Genomic DNA, 16,558 nt, shown 5'->3' on the forward strand with positions numbered 1-16,558 from the left:
TACTCCAAGTACAATAGCAGAATTTAAAAAAGAATTTTAGTCATTGTCTAATAGTCCTCCTATCATCTAAACAAAAAAATTCAATTGATTTAATCCAGGTTGACAAAAGTTATTGCGTTTTAAGAGCTATCTGAATATTAACCTTGGACGGTGAATTTTTATACAGCTATGAGGGATCTTGGCAGAATCGATGTCTCATTGGTTTTTGGCAAGTGAAGAACGGACTCGCTTTGAACAACCGTTGCTTTTGTGTGGTTTCTTGCGAGTTGTATTTATTATATTTAGTTAAGTGTTATGTGTTAAAAATTTGTAATAAGTGTATTGCTTTCCTTAATTAAATATTACATTAATATGCCATAAAACTCTGACCCTACATTTATTTAACAATTTTTTACAATTTTTTCGAAGATACTACTTGTAAAACCATTAGTCTTCTTACTGTTCTCGGTGTAACAGCTACGTATTTATTTTAATCAATTGAAATTGTGCGATTAAATGACGATAAATGACGATTTGAATAGGGTGTGCCAAAATAGACCGCGGCTTCCGCAGTCGGAAGGTTAGTGGGAGTCACTGTATAATATAGGTTAATACTTCTTTTATAGGGAATGTCGAGTTGCATCGATCAGGGCATTAACAAATATTTGACCTTTACACGCCCACTTACTGGCAGAATTCGCGCAGTATAGTATATACATATCACATTGAACAACAACACGAACGAGTGCAAACGATATCGAAGGCAACGTAGTTACAAACTACAATACGATACATCATTTGCATAGTAGCATACACATCGATTATACAATAATATTATAACATACTTCTGCTCACACATGCAAACAAACTAATAACATCGTAATATGTCCCCCTCGAAGTCATTGAAAAATCATGTATCACATGTTTATACTTTTTATCGTTTTCATTATTAAACATACTTCATTATGTAGCGCAAATTTGTCAAATCACATGAATTTAAAAATGCTGAATTTTATTGTTCTGTCACATGAACTTAAAAAAGCAACATTTACAAATGAATAATTTTAGAATATGAAATCAGTATGTTGTATTTAAGGTGAAATGTTAGTATTTTGCAAATTGTTGCTGGAGTAAACGAACGCAGTTATTGCCTACTTCACGAACAAATACATTGCTAATAGGTGGTGATGTTAGGAAATTCTGCTTGTGCGAAATTATATATAATGTTTGTCGGTATTTCATATGCTCGAGAATGATCGAGAACTTTATATTTTACAGACGAGATGCTGGAGTGCGAGACCGGATCATTATTGGGTCGCGTCGCAGACCTCGAGAGGCAATCCTTGGCGCAGAGGGACGAGATAGTTTGTCTCCGCGCTACGCTAGCGGACGCGCTTAGGCGAATCGCTCAATTGGAAGGACGCGAGAAAAGAGAAGATGAAAGAAACGATAGGAGAAACGACAGGATGATGTCCTCGCCTTTACGGAACGGACATGTACCAGTTAGAAGTAAGTATCTTCTTAGCTGAAGCTTCATCAGCGCTTACATTTCCATCTGCAGATGAGCACGGTTAAATTTACATCGATTCGATAGACAACGTAAATTCTCGCGTAGTAGACACATTTCCTTCCAAGAACTAACTAGATCACGACTGAACAATGCATTGTGGACTTTCTTGTCCACTGGTTCTCCAGCGATGGTCCGGAACAGGGTTGCCAGAATTTGTAATGTTTGCGTTCATTTGTTTTATGTTTGTGTTTACATGCGAGGCCATGGTATTATGTATCGCCAAATTATTTATAATATATAACATATATATTTAACTATAAAGTTAAAATTATCTTGTTTTTTTATTGGAAATCAATCTGTTTTTAAATTTAAACAATTGCAATTTCTTATCGGTTAAATACTAATTAACTTTGATAAGAAATATTTTTTTGTCAGACCATTGAAAGAGGTTGAAAAATCGTGGCAACTAATTTGTGACTTACCTTGTACATATACATACATATACAGATTATCCTAGAAGTTACTCAAAATCGGGAAATGAGGGGATCCTGAAGTCATTTAAAGTAATTTTTTCCTTAGCGCAAATGCAATCCGTGGCTTTATTTACGAATTATTAACGAAATGAGTTCCACTCATTAACTTGGCCGCCTCATGCGAGCCGAGCTCGCCCATCATTGGTCACTGTTTTTCGTTAAATAACTCGTAATGAAAGCCGCGAATTGCATTTGCGCTAAAAAAAAAATTACTTCAAATAACTACAGAAACCCCTCATTTCCCAATTTTGAGAAACTTTCGGAACACCCTGTATACAGTAAGTTCTCTCACATTGTCCCTCAGCTTGGGAACGAAAGTGGTCAACTTGGGAAGAGGAGAACGATTATTCGAGCCTTGTGGCTCGTTTTTATAGTTGTTGACAATCGGCAACTATAAAACGAGCCGCGAGTGCATGTCAGTTCATTTTTCCTTTCTTTTTCAAAATTTCTTGTTGAATAACACGCAGTCTTAAGATTTTGAATACTCTCTTGAGATAATATGCGATGTATACAATGTATAAAGCCAACGTTTCGTACACTTAAATATAAACAATTACGAAATGTCTCGAGTGTCTTATTATTTTGTCCAACATTGCATTGCAATATAAACTTGCTCAGAAGAAGTCCGCCTTACAGTACAGAATAAGAGGGGTACATATTTCATTCGATCTGCCTGACATATCCCACTCTCTATGATAGTACGGAAACGACTCGTATTGCATGTACCATTTGGTCGATCACGGGGGAACGAGACGCTGTAACGATAGTCGGGAGATATAGCCCTCGACATCGCAGTCTTGTGTGCACTTAAGACTAATAGAAAGGGATCATTTCTACCAATAAGAGAAACATGTTTACCGTACTTTTGCGATATCGTCAGAATCGGTACTACACTTTGCTCAGCGGACTTTTTCTGAGCAAGACGCAGCATAGGGGAAAGTTGTTCAGAGTATTGACCTTAAGAACATATTTTAATATCAAGGGCATCGGAAGTAGGTACACTTTGGCCTTCATTTGCCCAATATTTGTCCCCTTAAACCAAACGCTTTTGTCCTCTGGCACCTTTTTCTGTCATCAAGAATTAGCCAGATATTTAAAATGCTCAAGTTAGATGAGATACCCTATGTAGTCCTTATTCGTGAACCAACTACGCTTTGACCTTGGCTGCATTCGTCTGCAGCAATTAGTTGGCTGAAATGAACCATAGAACTAGAAAGAGCGATATAAATTTTCTGGACACGAACGATTGCGTTATACCACGAAATTCCAAAGTTTGGAAGGAAGCGTGACTGCAGCCGTCAAGAGAATTTCAAGGATTTCTATTGGCATGTGTAACGGATGGAATAATTAGAATTCGGAATCAGGGGATTCCATTGCCTACTCCGTTGCACTTCTTTTCAAGAAGTGGCGAAAAATTCAATTTTCAAAGAAGTTAGGTTAGAGATTAGGTTTCATTTATTGCTTTGAGGTCGTAGGCTTATTACAATCTTTGGTATAAATATTGCATCTCACAACTATAAAACCATCTATAAATGTTTAGTTTCAATACATTTTTAAAAGAGTATAATTTGACTGGTTGCAATTTTAACATTTAAAAATCTTAGAAGACTGTAAAAGAGGTATAATCAGACACAAACATTGGAGGGGATTATCCGCTTGACTTTAGATATTAGAGTTCTGATTTGCATAATATGCTTCCAAGAGTTATATAATTTGCCTTTTCTACTAACTCATCAGCTATTTTCCCAGTTGCCAAGTATATACAGATCCTATTGGATATTCTTGGTATAAATCTTATATTTGTGGGCTTGGTCAGTTTTATTAATTCCTTGGTATAATCATTTATAGTATATCCTCCGACTGCCTCTAAAATTATGGTCTGGTCCTTCTTCGGGAAATACTGGTTCTTAGTAGCTGAAGTATAATCCACACGCTGGCTTATTTTGCTGTGGTTCTTGAGGGGTTGGTTATCATTAACTATATTACTTTTAACTCTGATATATTCCGCAAGTTTAATAATTTAGGGAACTCTTTGGTTGATCAATGTATAATTCTAATGGTGAATTTGTATTATCTGACTCGAAGTAAATTGTCGAATTTAAAATCTAAAATAAATCTCGAATTTCTCTGTGTCTCGCTTCTCTAAATTTTTTTATAAGATGTTGAATTTGATTAGAAAATAGTGTAAATAAATAATAATAATAATAATATAATAATAATAATAGTATAATAATAATAACAATAGTATAAATAAAAAATAATAGTATCTGAAAAAGTGACTTTCCAGGCGAAAATTTCAAAATTTCATGGTCGATGAGAGTCGTTACGCAGTTGTCTCATTGAGCTAAATTTTTGCATATATCGTTTTCTTGTAAACTAAACTTTTAGAAAGCTGAAAAATAAGGGCCACCCTAATATATACAAATGAAAAAATTGATAAGCAACAATGAGTTTGTAGTTGTTTGAATAGTAAACTATTTAGGCGCCATTTCACTTTTGTTTTCAGCTGATTTAATAGTGGGCGTGCACATACTTTCGTGTCGTGTTGCATATAGGAGGAAACCTTGCAAGGTTGAAGCGATTTCATGGAATGTTCATCGAGCGTGCCTGTCAGCACGCAACTGTTTAGGGTCGCGTCCCATATCCATTGTCTTTCACCGTGCAATCGATGCATCTGAATTTGATTTCAAGTCTTACTTTTTAACAACTTTTAACTTTTTACTGAATTAATTTTGTAATGATCATAGCAATTGTCAAAAAGTGATTACATAAAAAACACAGAACAAAAAACATATAGAAAATAATTTTTATTAAAAATTATTAAAATGCTTCCTTTAACACGTTCGGTAAAAATAGTGTTAAATAGTGTTATGTCGCCACGACACAACACGAGATTTTCCCAAGAAATGTAAGGGTTCTTGTTCTGATCGGAGAATTTACCAAGACTCGTTCTGGATTAAACTTTCTTTATTTTAGTCATTATTTCTGAACGTGTTGATGATTTGAATAGATGTGAGGATTGGTATCTCGTTAGACGCACGTTTTGAAGGAAACTGTACTGGGAAACAGTACTCTGCGCTTAGGGAAAGAAAAGCCCTAAGCGCAGAGCCCTTCAAAACCTGCACCAGTACAGTTTCCTTCAAAACGTGCGTCTAACGAGATACCAATTCTCACATCTATTATCTTTTAACATTAATAATAATAACTCATGTAACAACATTAATAGTAATAATGATAATAATAATAATAACAATAAAAAGAAGAAGAAGAAGAAGAAATCTAATTAGAATTAAAGTAGTGTAGTGAGCTGTATCAATAGAAATGATTAAAAAGGTGTATTTTGATCCTTTATAAAGTAGAGCGAATACAGCATTCAAAGTTGCTAGCAATTTATAATTATTAACATTCAGATTTGTATGTTTCTAGGTAATCAAAACTCGGTTCCGCAAAAGGATTTACGTTTACGTCAAACTAATAGCACCTGCCTGAGAAACTCCTCTTCCTCAGGATCTTCTCAGGATGTTCGGGACTCGATGTCCAGTCCACTGAGGCCAGTCAGTTATACACATTCGTCACAGCTCCCTCAAAGGTATATTTCGTATGTACAATAGCGCACGGTTAAAACATCAATTTGGTAGCCAGCATGTAAATTTTCGGGTACGGGCGTAATAGCCAGGAGATTAAGCCAGATTTCAAATCGAAGAAGCGGGGATAGGTCACGTGGCACGCCGGGACTTTGGTACAGCGGTGTGGGTCGCATAACGGATGTACATTAAAATTCTGAACTATAACGTGACGCGACGCACTGTGAGACAGATGCAAGCCAAGCGCGATAAAAAACATTTTATTTCTGACATATTTCTTTCTTTCATACAGTTCGAATACATATTTGGTATATTTCTTAGCTTTTCCTGATGCTATGCCACTTGTACAATGACTATTTGTATATTTTCCGATTGCGAGTAATTTTTGAGACACCCTGTATGCACGTATATAGCATGTAAATATTGCTACGGTACGTTATTCGAAAACATTGAAACATTCAAAAAATAGAATATTCGGATATTGGAGTATACGGGAGGTTGCCCTGTAGTCAGAACGACTCTTTATTACACACAGATAAAAACTAATCTGACAGAAAACGTCATCAATAACTGAAAAATCACATGACGGGCGTCGCCGCCGATTATAATCTGGTTTGACTTCGAAACCTCATGACAGACGTTGCCCAGTGGGGTTAAAGAAAGGAACCTAAAATAGTTTAGTCAGGAATAAGAGATATCGTTAATGCTTGGGGACTAACAGATGGGGTAAAATGAATTTCTTTTTCAGAAGGTCAGTTCATTACCAATCAACTGGTTCGTTACACTCGGACAGTCCTAGTAGTAGTAGTGTTTCTCCGGTGCCATCTCCAAGTCCTAGAGCCACGCCACTGCCAGTAGCCAGGTATGTCTCATCAAATCAAATTGAATTAACGTTTATTTCACCGTTCGGTGTTCTTGTCTTTTAATTGGAATTACATGCTTGTACATTTATTGCACTCACTATGCTGACATCGAATAATTTCGACGATGTATGTTAATTTGAAAAATTCTTTTGCGCGATGTTCTGTCTTTACTTTTCTGATTTCAAGAAAAGTAAACATAGGACGTATCCTCTTTGCGAAAGCATATCGATAATTTGTAAGCTGTCCTCATGTTTTTTTTTCATATAAAACAGGCAATTTTCGACTTAGGAATGAAACAGTAGGTGAATTAATTTACTGTATTTTGAGAGGTCCAATTCAATATACATATATCATCCATTTACAAATTAAATTCACCTATCGTTTATTCAAATTCATCTTTTTTTTAAATCAAATTCACCCTTGTGTAAATCGAATTCATCATGTTGCAATGATGTCAATTATGATGTCAATTAGAGAGATAATTTACTGTATATTTATATTATGCTCTCGACACATTCACAAAGTTAATTTGTTTTGCAAAACGGTGTATTTGATTTGCAAGAAGATGAATCAGACCTGCGAAAGGAAAAATTCAATTTAAAAAAAAGGTGATAAAATATATAGGTATTACAAACATGTTGCGTTATCAATGAACTAGTAACAGGGTATTACCAAACTCCTTATCTTTACTTATTTTCTAGATACTAGTTTATCACTTTAAGGAGATTACAGAGAATTTAGCTGAGTCCATAGGTATCTTTCATCTTTAAACAAAAGAACGACACTTGCGACATAGAATAAGATAAACGTACAATAATCATAAACATTTAGGATAAAGGTATAAAAACCGAATTACTTAATTTTGAATTTTTAATTCATAAACATTATTGGTTTTTAAATCTTGTATAATGTAATTTTGTCAACCTCCTCTTTACTAAAATAAGCTGATTAATCTGGTAAAACAATGTTAATTATTCAATATTATATTATTCGATAATATAATCTAAACCAAATGAATGTTTTTTTTATGTCAAGTTTTGATAAGATTATAAGTATTTAACTGTTTGACACCGTTTTTAACCTTATTTACAATATTTATTTTCGTACACTTTTTAATTCCTTTACGAATCTAATACCAGATTACTTTGATGTATAGGTTGCTAAAACGGTTACTGAAGACTAATAAGATATTGATAAAACTCTACACAATGTCAGAGTGCCCATCAATATTAAAATTATTGTTTGTCATGTACTCTGTACATTCGCATTTTTCTATTCTTTAATATTGAATAATCCGTGGACCAATTGCAAAAGGCATTCTTTTTTGCAATATTTTCGAATTTACCATAATTACAACTTACAAACTGAGCTTTTTTTACCGAAACTCGTTTGGAAATCTTTGTACGTTCTGGTATAATAGGATGTACTTCTTTCTTAGATCGTTCTAAACAACCGCAGCATTGCTAATATTTGTAAATGACGGGATTTCACAAGCATCAATCGTTATCTTCCAAGGCGATGCAGGTATGACGCGAAGAATACGGAAATCCGTTCACGTCGCTGATTCTGTTGCAATAAACGAACATAACTAACATTTTTCAGTCATCTATCCTTTCATCGTCAAGGTTCCATTAAAAGCAAAAATTTTCAACTAAATTACAACCTTTTCCAATTAAATATCTTCGATATAAATAAAAGGGTGAGTATACGTTTTAAGGGAGTCACTTCCGATTCAGTGACCTTGAAACACGTTCCGACAGTCATCATTCTGAATGACTTTTTTCTACAAATACAATCGTAAACAAATATACAAGGTGTCTCCACCGATTTTGACATCTTTAGTACACTGCTGCTACTAGTTTTTTGGTGAGTGCATGCGTAAAACTCATATGAAGGCCAACTTTGTTTTTTGGTCACTACACTGACGTACTAAATGTAAGACGTTATCTCTATATTTACTAGTAACAAAAATTTGTATTTAACGTAACAAAAACGATTGGTTGTCTTCGATAGCGTTATTCAAACTGGAATATCTCCTAAACTATTAACTTTTAGAGATAAGTAAGTTAATTCATTTTTCTATCTAATGTCGAGCTACGTCCACTGATGTACTGTTGACGAAAGTTGTCTTTCACATGGCCTTTAGACGTTTACTCACGAAAAAACTAATAGCACAAGAATAAGTTCCACTCGATACCATTCAAATCTTGAAATCAAAATATTTTTCGCTACCTTTAAAAAGGAAATATCATGTTTTAGAATTAGATCAAACGAGCTGAATTATGTTGAGATGTTAGAAGGTCTAATTTATTAGACAATGTGTAAAAACTTTTCTGCAAAAATACCAATTGGATGGAATCATGAAAAAATAAAGAGATCCCGTTGTACAACTTTTTATCCGACCGTATAACAGAAATACAAATAATGCATTTTGTATGCATGCTGGAAATTTCGTGGAAATTTGTTGACGCGAAAGTAAACAACAGGCATTGAAATATGATAAAATCTCTAATTTCATACAGTTTGTGACCGAAAGTCTTGAAATGCCATGATTTTCGCATTTTGTAGCTCCTAGCAAAGTTAACCGATTTCAACAAAATTTTTAGCATGCATATAACTAACCAATACGTAAAACACATATTATATCTACAAGAAGAAGAAAGTTGTTCAGCGTGAAGACTTTGACCACATATCCCAAGGTCATTGAAATAGGTGATGGCTTCCTCAAACAGTAGCGTTCGCGAACAAAAATGTCCAACGATCGCGAAAGCTTCGACGGCATCGCAAGCGGAACGTATGTGAACACGTGTGCCCGTTAAAACAACCAAATAAAACTAAGACGTTTCTGTTTGAGAGATGCGACGTAGAAACATCTGTAATGTAATAAGATCAAAGAAATCTTTCGAACGTGACAAGGACGAACTAAGTCTTCGTTTTACTTCGTAATCGAACCGGTGTCCGATGAGGCGGCAATTCTGCGAACAGGTAACAAGCTTTCTCGTCACGTAGTAATCCTGTTATTCGATAGATCACCAACAGCGAGATCAAACGGCCCACCCCAAAGCAGCTTACGAAGGGCCAAACGGTGGTCATCGACAGGGGACTTCATTCATTCGCCGCAGATCCAAGGAAGCAACTCGCAACTCGTCAGTAGCAGGTAAACACGAAAACGATAGCCTTATATGCACATATCTCCCTTGCTTTCGTAATTATTGCTCTTGATTACACGCCGATACGTTCTTAGTTCACATGTGCACTCTTCGCTTCTACAAACTTTGTTGATTGCGTGGCTGTCGAACGTGTTATTTTGTCCCAAGGAAGAATGAGTGAACAGAGAATATGGTAGAACTTCGTACTACTACACATTGACACTCGAACGACGGACCTTTAGTGACAAAAATATAACCGAGTACTGAATATACCTTTTTTAGGATATGAAATTTTGATGAAATTTAAATTTATTATAGAGCTCGATAATTTGAACAACTTTTTCCTCCAGGAAAAAAACTGTAACCACTACTACATTTAATCGTCTCGTGGCAACATCTGCGTCATATTATTTTAAATAATATATTACTCCATTTTATAATTAATTTACTTTTTATTATTATTTATTATATGTTAATTTCAAAATTTTTAAAGGGATATCTAATTAACAGCGAAATAAACATGGTTTTTTTTACGTTAATTGATGTAAATAGTAATATTTTTCTTATTTTTATTACGATTGATATTTTTACTTAAAATTCAAGGTTTTCTCATCCTTCTAATTCTTATCAAGTCGAGCAGTATAAGATTATGAGTTCACGTATTTCGAAAACATTGTCGAATATAATAAGTTGAAATTAAATTTCCCAAATAATCAAGTTTTTCATCAACTTACAATATCCTAATATTCTCTTTTCATCTGTTTAATTTCTTCTCTCACTCGATTACAAGAACACATTATTTTATTATATTTTCGTTTCGATTCTATATAATAATAGCGGGTAGTTTCCCGCGAATATTTCCGAAATTAAGGTTACCCGTTAATTATGCCAAATGAGGAAAATTGTTCAGAATCATGCCCCAACAAGGTATTTAAAATTCACCATGTGTTATTATGTTAGAAACAATCTCTATTATTAACCAAAGTCAAATTTGTAACGATAATGTAAAATCGATAGCTGCTCTTTCTATCTTGTCCACTGAATTCAGTCCACGACTGTATGCAACCGCACGCAAGGTTAAAGTTGAACGTTACCCGGGGATCGACATAGACGACGGGAGGCAACGAACTATCGATTTATGTACGTGCGGCGGCACAAATTTACTTCCTGAATTCACAGATCATTAATCTTCAAAAGCGAGCGACGGCCCCTCGGCTTGTTTCCATTTGCTGGCTACAGGAACTTCTCTCACCAGCTTACTGAATTGAGAGAGTGCTATCGGAAGTGCATAATTCCGGCGGTTGCACGCCGAACACGTAAACAGTTAGAATACAACGCAGAATCAACAGCAACACGTTCGACACGCCACGCTGTTCCCTTTTATGTTTTCTCTCCTTGTTTTGCACCGCATGGTGTTCGTTTGCATTTTCGTTCATTATAGATTGTCAGCATCCACCAAGTCACTCTTCAACCTCTTCAAGCCCCCGGCGCTGAACAACGTGAAACACGGGTAAATAAACACATATTTCTCGCATTATTCTGTTTTTGCTGTCGTTCTTTACGCTAAGGGCGGCGCATGCCAAGCTACGCGCGCCGAGCGTAAAGTGCGACGAGCTCTATGTAGCTTACTGGTATGCGACTAACTTTAACCCTTTGCACTCGAATGGCGACTCGAATGGCGTTACTAAAAATTATCACATTATAATCTGGAACAAGATCTAAGTTACTAAATTTGTGTGGCACGAATAAATGCACTCAATTCATATTCTGGATCGGATGAAACCACTAGGTTCAATGAAATATCTCTGTTCAGAAATCAAAAGAGCTTCGACTACAAAAGTTTAAGGTGCCCTATTTTCGTAGCTTGCGGGTGAGAATGCGCCTTTCGTGCGTACATAGCTGAAAACCCTCTTTTTGTGTTCAGAAGTCAATTTATCAAGTTCAGTGTAGTGAAAAAATTTCTGTTGTTATAGAATAATAACCCTTTAAATCTCCCAAATCCAAGTTATCACTCGTTTTAGATGATTCTGTGATGAGATACGGCGTTCTAAAGACTGAATCATAAAATTTAAAGTAGAATTAAACCTTTCACGCACCAATTATAGGATATTAGAAGGCAAGTTTTAATGATGGTTTTGTATACAAGATCTGGCACATAATTGTCACCACGATTTTTCAAGCACTTTCGACAGTCTGACAAAAAAATATTTCGAGTGAAAGTTAATTAGTATACGCATAATGAGAAAAATAGCGAATTTCAAAAACTATTGTTTTTCTACTAAAAATAAAGGTCACCTTGATACATAAGCAAGCCCTTTAAACGACTCTTACTTGAGGCTTTTTTGGTCGGTAATAACAGCCTACGGTTTCGTTGAGTCGAATTTTCTTATTATCCACTTCAGCTTTCTTTCGTGTTTTCTGATCTGCTATTTGTAAGCATAAGGTTAATTTGGTTTTACAAGCTAGTTTTCTGTTGTATTTGGTTGGTGTAAAATTTGTTGTACTGCCGCTAATCTATATTGAACACTATAATTAAGTGATCTTTTCGGCCGAATTTCGAAAGCATCGTCTCAGTGCGGTGGAGTCGTCAAAAAATTCAGAATTATACCATATTATTCTTATTTATGCACTATTCATTATCAGATAGACTATTTTACAAATTTTCAAAAAATCAAGTATGACGTACGCAGAAAACGTTGAAAGTTCGGTTTTTATTTTTTGCGACATTATTCCACCCGTAACAAAATTTGGAAAAAATTGCTTTCGGTAATATCTTTCTATAGAATTAATGTATTGAGGACAAAAAATTTGGTTTCAGAGAATTCTGTAATTTTCCAATTATTTTTTCCGGTTTTTTATTTTTAACACCGCACTAACATGCGGTCTCATACCCAAAATAGGCTAGACTTTTTAAAAAATGTTATGATCCCACTGAAGGGCGAAATGGACGATAAAGCACGCGATCTAATTTACCCTGTAACCACCCTCCCGGAAAAGCTAGAGGGTTGGAATTTTGCACAGAGGGGTTTTTCTTGGTCACCTATCGATCGGTGTAATATGCGTTGAATAACCGCTAAGGGCAGATTTGACCATTTTATCCGGCTAGGCCCTTTGTTACATAAAATTGCTTATCAGAATCGGTTTCTACGATCCAAAAACGTATCGAATTGGGTATATGTTAATGTATTGTACTACATATTAGTATAAGTAATAGTATATTGGTTATCAAGACCGGATTCTATGGATTACAAAATATTTTTAATAATATATAATACAGTGTATAATGTTATAATATATAATAATACCTTAATAACATTTTAATAATGTTATTAAATATATTTTTTATATCCCTAAATGATGAAAACATATTTCAGTTAACTTTTTATTTGTTTAGTTCATTTTTTTATAATATACATCTGCATATACTTCCGTAGTCTACATATAAGTTGCAGAAATATACAAACGCATTTTTTTTTAATTTTGTTCTCGGCTCAGATAAAAAAGTTAAAAAAAACGAGAGTATTTTATTTTTTTTTTTTGTCATTCTAAGTAATAGTAAAGGTTCTAAAAGATGTTTATCCAAAATGCTTGAAATAATCGATCGTTTCAGGGCTTTTGGGAGGTCCTGTATAAATCTTAATGCGAAAAGCCAGTATCATAAACGTTACTATTCTTCACACAACAATAGAAACGTTCATATACCGAGGGGTGTTCGTCCATTGGACAGATCACCCTCGATATTGTGCAAATAATTTATGTAGCACGCTCAGCTGAATCACCCTGCAGAATATTTTCTAGCTTTATTGCGACGCGTACTAATGAGCCCGAAACAGCATTAAATGCACTGCTATACCGTCTCACGTAACAATGAATATCGAAAACGCATGAGATTCCCGAGTATGATGAACCCACCTCCACAAATTGCAATCAAGAAACACGCGCATGCATAATGCATTCGTGCGGCGAGCGTGAAAGATCCGTTTTTAATTTTAAATGCCGAACGCTTAAGTCTAGAATATTGAAACGATAATAGCTTTCTTTCGCGTGCGTGAAAAGAAAACGTTGTTTCAAACGCACGAACCGCCTTTCCTTCTCTGCTGAATCGAATCTTTGAAACTCACTTTACTGTCAGCATCCTTACACCCGCGCACGGTGAACCGGCTTTAAAAAAGACAATCTAAATCTTGTAACACGTATCCAGCGAGGAGAAACTTTAACAGCTTTTTTAAACGAGATTTCGATTTGTGAGAAATTGAATTTAAAGTTTTGCTCTACGGTCAAGGGATAGCTCTACAGTAGGGGCTAAATATTTTAATGAAGTGCTTCTTTTACGATTTATCCAATTATGTTTCTTTCTAATACATGCTTTGAAGAATACGCACAAATTTTTTGTATAACTACTTTTCAAAATTGAGGCGGTACAATAGTCGATGTGCAGCACGTGTTTCTTCTAGGACTTGCAGAACAAGTGTCGTCAATTCTTCTTAGATTCAGGAAACCTATGTTTTCCTCAATGTACATTAAAATAGCTACAGAAGTATAGAGTTTTGATTTTCAAAGCATTGCTTTGACAGAAATTATGGACGGTTTTATGCATATCTTTTTTAATAAACATGAACTTTTCATCTAATGCGTGAAAGAATATATGATTCTATTTAAAAAATTGGAGGTGACAGGGAGTGATTCTACGAGTTGGAAAATGTGTAGATAATACGTCTATTATTAATTATGCAGGCTGTAGCCATTATCTACACATTTTCGAAGTCTATTTTCTCATAAACGAAGCTTCAAACGGAAAAATGTTATTCCTTTTTTCGACTTATTTTCGCATGTAGAGTAACCTCCTGCCTGATGGTACCACCCGTCTAGTACCACCCTGTATAATCAATTAGCACAAAGTGATACTGAAACTGAGCGTTTAAGACTGGATAAGAATTTTTGCAACGTATGCTTCTCTATCTTTTCTCCATCACTGCTGATTCTGCTTTTCTATGTAGTTTCTAACATCTATTGTCACTGTCAAGTACTAAAACCTTTGCCAAAGTGCACACCACATTGGCACTCGTCCCACGAGAAAATCTATTTTCGGAAATGTCTAATACACGTCGTTCTATTAGAGAGCCCATTCATTTATTCTGATACAAATATAATTTGTAACTATTTCTTACCGTTTTGTATTCGTAGATAACGCTGGGTGACTTATTTGAAATGAGTCACCGGTAATTAGTTACTTTAGCAAATCGTCTCAGACTTTTATGACTTTGAGATGCGTTGTCAAGGTCATCATTCTAAACATTTTTCCTCTATACATACATCGTGGCTCGGCTTTCATATCTGAGATATATAATAGGATATTTTTCAAAATTTTTGCTGCCATTTGAGTGGGTATTAGTTTTGGATTAATTCTGGGTTAGTTTAGTATGCAAAGTTCCCAAAAGTTATTCAAAATCGGGAAATGTGGAGTTCCTCAGGTCATTTGACGGATGATTACACAGGGTGTTACGCCTAACTGAGAACAGTGAAATATCTCGGAATAGATCGAAGCTACGAAAATAATGTTTATACAAAAAGTGTTCAGTATAAAGAGCTGTCTTAGGTGGTATCAATAATTTTTTTATTGATATAATGGTGAATGGTATTTCAAAGTCAAGTTGATTTTTTTAAATAGGGCCACACATTTTTTTAGTCACATTACGATAGCTGGTTTCAATATGAATACAATGTTGTATTATTTCTTTCAGATAATCATAAATTAGAAACAATTAAATTAGCAACAGCAGGAGGTGGACGGTATTACAAGTCACGTCGGATCGGTTGCCTACATCTCGATTGACGTGTTATTCTGATATCTTGTCCAGCCAAGTCGTTGTTCTCAGGCTTAGTTTCAGTCGCTTTCTTGGTTACCGTAAAAGGGTTCTGGTTTGGTGAAATGCATCTACGATTTTACGTATTACTGAAATTGCAGGTTTTAATTTGTTCGGATGTCGCCTATGATATTCGTCCCTCACTTGTCGGCATGAATTAAAATCGTCACCTCTTAGTCAAACTTTATTTCGATTTTTTCCTGTAGAATAAATCAACCCTACGGTGCGTATGTCGGGGTTAGAATTCGGGAGGAGGCCCACGGGAGCCTACGCTGACCTCTAGGCAATACTTATCCCTCGACGAGCTTACGCCGAGTCCTGAGAAAGTCGAAGAAATCGGACGATGAAAACCGATCGTAGTACACATTGGCGTAGACGGAGCGCACCTCGGTTTCCGGGCTGGCCTACGTTGCACCCGAAAAGCGGAATCGGGAAGTACGAGAGAAACCGACTAAGCTATTAGCTGAAGTCGGACAAGTACATACCTCTTGTTCCGCGCTAGCCTATGCTGCACCTACCTAGAAGTAAGATAGAAGAACGGCCTAGTTGACACTGCAGTGGTCGGAAAATCTTGTCTTGTCACACAGTCGAAGGTTTGCAGTTTCGTTGCTTTCTTTCGCATCGGCGTTAATAGGAAGTGTCGACTCTTCGCCCCGACTGATTTCTTGAATCCGATCTGCACCTTATATTACCCGGTTGCGCAACTTCGGCAGCGAGAAACCGAAGCGCGCGTCCTGGCCACCTCGCGGCCGCGCCACGAAGCAGACTGCATCCAGTTTCTTTTACGAGAGGCACAGCCCTCTCGCGCCTGACTCCTGCATCCGCCACGGCCTCGCGATTCCTCGCTGCCACGTCGGGAAAATCGTCTCGCGTCTAACATGCCCGTTTATTTTGGAATTATATTCTATATAAAAAGAGGCATAACTTCTGTTTCAAACACTTTGTTCGAAGGTTCAATATTTTTCAAAATATACAGGGCGTTCCACTAAAAGTGATACAAAGTAATATCTCCGTTATTGTTAATGATACTAAAAAATGCTAAAGGAACAGATTGTATGGTTTGAAGGAACATATCT

General features: G+C 35.7%; 1 protein-coding gene and 1 long non-coding RNA gene across 14 annotated transcripts in view; both read left to right on the forward strand.

Annotated features, from left to right (window-relative positions):
* LOC117220656 (echinoderm microtubule-associated protein-like 2) overlaps positions 1 to 16,558 on the forward strand; it is a 70,918-nt gene that overhangs the window by 32,353 nt on the left and 22,007 nt on the right. For 10 of the 13 annotated variants that reach the window (XR_013032669.1, XM_076518672.1, XM_076518674.1 and 7 more), the window contains 5 exons: positions 1,258 to 1,488; positions 5,449 to 5,611; positions 6,355 to 6,468; positions 9,498 to 9,626; positions 11,060 to 11,128. Coding sequence is in view for 12 of the 13 variants with exons in the window: in XM_076518672.1 (XP_076374787.1) it covers positions 1,258 to 1,488; positions 5,449 to 5,611; positions 6,355 to 6,468; positions 9,498 to 9,626; positions 11,060 to 11,128 (706 nt within the window). In the remaining variant the exon portion in view is untranslated. The remainder of the gene's footprint in view (positions 1 to 1,257; positions 1,489 to 5,448; positions 5,612 to 6,354; positions 6,469 to 9,497; positions 9,627 to 11,059; positions 11,129 to 16,558) is intronic. The other 3 variants (XM_076518671.1, XM_033470854.2, XM_033470856.2) reach the window with 3 other exon arrangements.
* LOC143258800 (uncharacterized) lies at positions 6,475 to 8,063 on the forward strand. The gene is made up of 2 exons (XR_013032671.1): positions 6,475 to 7,077; positions 7,171 to 8,063. It is a non-coding gene; the product is annotated as an uncharacterized LOC143258800 (long non-coding RNA).

This window comes from Megalopta genalis, chromosome 2, assembly GCF_051020955.1.
Source record: "Megalopta genalis isolate 19385.01 chromosome 2, iyMegGena1_principal, whole genome shotgun sequence".
In the NCBI taxonomy this organism is placed as follows: Eukaryota; Metazoa; Arthropoda; class Insecta; order Hymenoptera; family Halictidae; genus Megalopta; species Megalopta genalis.